Raw genomic sequence first — 3423 nt, forward strand, 5'->3', positions numbered from 1 at the left:
TCCGAGGCTGTGCCTGAGGAAGCCGCGTCTGTTTCTGGGTAGGGTGGGGGCAGTAGGAGGGGATACTGACCTTGTGAAAAGAAAAGGGGAGTGTGAGAGTTTTTTGAAATAAAGGAGGGCAGATCAAGCTTTGAGGCTCCATCTGCACTTGGCCAAACCCTTCAAGTCACACCCAATGGCTCCTTAAGGTCTGCCCCACCCTACTGAGTGCCAGAGGGCTGGAGGAGGTTCCTGTCCTCTGCCCAGGTGGACACTTCTGTGTGCCCAGCTCCCTTAGGGTGACACCTCTGGGGACAGGGAACCCACTGCTCCCAGCAAAGGCAGCCTCGTTTCCTGACCCTCCTCGGGGCTGCAGGACTTCTTTGAGCCTCTTTCGGGGCACCTGGCACTGGATTGTCACTTTGCCTGGTCCTCGGACTTTCCTCCTTGAGCCTGGTTAGGACAGGCACTCCACTCCCTCACTCCTAACCAGCCGGGCGACCAGCAGGTCCTCCAACACCGATTGAGGCCCTGAGAGAACCATGAAGGGGACCGTCTGGGCCCGGAGTCGCTGAGCTCGGGCAGAAGCCCCTGCTCCGGGGTCCCCTAGAGCACCCCGCACCCCACCTCCACCCTCCCGAAAGAAAGAAGCTGCTTCCCACTTTGGAAACGTTTATTCTGAGAACCCGAACGCCAGCAATGGGAGCGGACACTTCACTGGGTGTTCAGCTTCTTGGCGGCCTCGTCGATGGCGCTCAGGAAGGTGACCTTTAAGCTCTCCAGCACGGGCATCAGGCCCTGGCCCAGGTCCTCGAGAGCGGGCTTGGCCGCCTCGCCCAGCGTGCTCAGCGCCTTCAGGTGCTCGGTGGCCTTGGCTTGGTAATCGGCCAGGCTGGCGCTGCCGCCCTCCTTGAGCGCCTCGAGGCGCGCGGCCAGGCGCTGGCGCAGGGCGTCGCTGTAGGGCGCCAGCTGCGTGCGCAGCGCGTCCACGTGGGCGCGCGCTTTGTCGCGCATCTCCTCGCCCAGCGGGCTCAGCTGCTCGTGCAGCTCCTTCAGCTTCTTGTGCGCTCCGTCGCGCAGGTCCTTGCCCAGCGGCTCCACCTTCTGGCGGTAGCGCTCCAAGTCGTCCTGCCACTTCTTCTGGAAGTCGTCCAGGTAGGGCTGCACCTTCTTCTTCACCTCCTCCAGATCGTTGTTCATCTCCCGCCTCAGCCCCTCTGTCTGCTTCTCCAGGTTATCCCAGAATTCCTGGGTCACCGGGCCCAGGTGTTCTCGGAGCTTGCTGATGGAGGAGGTGACGGAGGAGGACAGGCCGTCCCAGTTGTTCAGGAGTTTCAGGCTGGAGGAGGAGAGAGAGGGGCTGAGGGGTGGCCTCCCAGGACTCCTGGCTTGCCCTGGAGCAGCACACCCAGCGCCTTAGCTGTCCCGGGATGAGCTCTGGGCATCATCTGCCCCCAAAGTACAGCAGCTGTGGGCCTGGCCCTTCCTGTACACCCTCACCAAGTACCCCTGCCCCAGCACCACCTCGGCCTGTTGTGCACATGGACTGAGGCACAGAGAAGAGCCTGAAGGAGACAGAGCTGGGATTGGTGCCTGTTTTTGTCTGTCCCCAAAGCTGGGCCCTTGAAGGAACTAGCCTCTATGCTTCCAGTCCATTCTCTCCGAAGACAACCATCACTCTTGCTGGGCGAGCAGAGGTGGTTAGGGAGAGGGGCTTGCTGCACTTGCAGGCAGAATGTGGTGGGTGGTTACTGATCAGGCAGCACTGGTCTGGCCCTGTTGGCGGGGGCGGGCAGGTGTATGACCCCGCCCAGGGATGCCATTCCGGTTTCTCCATCCAGACCTCAGTGGGGCCCAACTCATCCATTAGCAAGCAGGTAAGCATTCAGCCAGTCTGGTTACAACATCTTCAAACAGGTGTCTCTGTCCCCTAGGGCCAGTAGCCCCTACCCCTACCCCAGACCCCAGGCTGCGTCCTTACTCTAGCTGTTTTCCCAAGGCGGAGGCTTCAAACTGGGCCACATAGTCTCTGCCGGTGTCTTTGATTGTGTCCACGTACACGGTGGCCAAATCCTTCACTTGATCCCAGGGGGACTGGGGCTCATCTTGCTGCCAGAAATGCCGAGCCTGGCTCCCTGGGGGCGGAAGGGGAGACTCGGATCAGACCGGCTCTGGGCCGGGATCTGAGCCGAAATGCCAGGCTTGGAAGTGGGGGGAGAGGGGACTAATGAGAAATTCTGCTCCCTGTGCCCAGAAGGGTGGACCATAGGGGTCTAGGGAGAAGGACCCCCATGGTTCGCTTCCCTAGGTTGGGGGTACCTACCCGTGAGGAAGAGCACAGCCAAGGTCAGCACCACAGCTTTCATCTTGCAGGGGTGTGGGTGACCTGGAGGAGAAGACGGGCCTGGCTAAGTGGGGGTCCTCAGGAGCAGCTAGGAAAGGAGGGGGCACAGCAGCATGGGGGAAGACCTCATGTCCCCAGAGCTCCGGCCTGGGACAGAGCCTGAGCCTCCGATGTCTAGGGCTGGGCAGCCCGAGTGACCCGCGGCGGGCAGCAGCACTTACCTCCCTCCAGCAGTGTCTGAGCGCCGGCTCTCCCACGCCTATTTATGTCTCCGGCCAGGGGCTGGGCTCGGAGGCTGATAAGCCCAGCCTGGCCTCTGTCGCTGCTCACTGGTCCTGGCGATGTGGAACTTAGAGTTCAAGGATCAGCCTTGTCCCTGGCGCCGGGCAAATAGAGTGGGCAAACAAGAAGCTGTGGGGGCTGCAGGGCAGGGATCAAGGGTTCGGGTGGGGGTGGAAGGAGTGGTTGCAGGTCCCTAGGGTGCGGGTTACCTGCACACATCCCCTGCCCCTCCATGCGATAGTGTGGGGGTGCCATTGTCCATGTGCAGCAAGAGGAGAGGAGGGGAGGGACGCTTCTCCACCCAGGAGACCTCTTCCCCCACACCGGCTGGCATTCCAGGAGCTTGTTTCATGCCTCTCACCCCTGTCCCCTCCTCCCACCGACACCCTTCTGCAGTCCCGGCAGGTGCGCACACCTCTCTCCCAGCCCTCTGCAGGCCTCCCAAATAGGTACAGGGAGACCGCAGGGAACCCGGGTGCTCAAGACTTGCCCGGGGAGAGGGGAGGGCAGCCCAGTGGCCCCTACACTGAGTTTCCAGAGACCTCTCACATCTCTAGGGACCAACGCGGAGTTGCCAGCTTTTAATTTAGTTATACAAAGATATTACCTTCTGCGCCCCGTCTGCAAAAAAAACCTCACCATCTACCTTAACCATCACTTCAGAAAAGGAAAGGCTTTTTAACACCAAAAAGGCATAATCTCAGCATCAAATCACAGAGCTCATGTCACTTGAACTGAAGATGTGTACCTTTGCCTTGTTCGTATTGGCACTCGGTCACACATGGGTGAGAGTGGATGCTAGCCCTAGGAACCCCTGG

At 60.5% G+C, this 3423-nt stretch overlaps 1 protein-coding gene across 1 annotated transcript; it reads right to left on the reverse strand.

Annotated features, from left to right (window-relative positions):
* Nucleotides 1-634: 634 nt before the first annotated feature.
* Nucleotides 635-2432, reverse strand: APOA1 (apolipoprotein A1). Its single transcript, XM_012773687.2, has 3 exons — nt 2303-2432; nt 1961-2114; nt 635-1318 (listed from the first exon to the last, which is right to left on the reverse strand). Exons 1-3 carry the CDS (start codon nt 2343-2345, stop codon nt 694-696), a joined length of 822 nt encoding a protein of 273 aa, XP_012629141.1. The 5' UTR covers nt 2346-2432; the 3' UTR covers nt 635-693.
* Nucleotides 2433-3423: the final 991 nt, after the last annotated feature.

This window comes from Microcebus murinus, chromosome 4 (genome assembly GCF_040939455.1).
Source record: "Microcebus murinus isolate Inina chromosome 4, M.murinus_Inina_mat1.0, whole genome shotgun sequence".
NCBI classification, from domain to species: domain Eukaryota; kingdom Metazoa; phylum Chordata; class Mammalia; order Primates; family Cheirogaleidae; genus Microcebus; species Microcebus murinus.

Excerpts from the sequence above, each read along its gene's own strand:
- APOA1 (XM_012773687.2), bottom strand. The coding sequence starts at position 2,345 with ATGAAAGCTGTGGTGCTGACCTTGGCTGTGCTCTTCCTCACGG. Across the intron at positions 2,115-2,302 it reads GGCTGTGCTCTTCCTCACGG|GGAGCCAGGCTCGGCATTTC; the intron begins GTAGGTACCCCC and ends TTCCGCCCCCAG. Across the intron at positions 1,319-1,960 it reads GCCTTGGGAAAACAGCTAGA|CCTGAAACTCCTGAACAACT; the intron begins GTAAGGACGCAG and ends CTCCTCCTCCAG.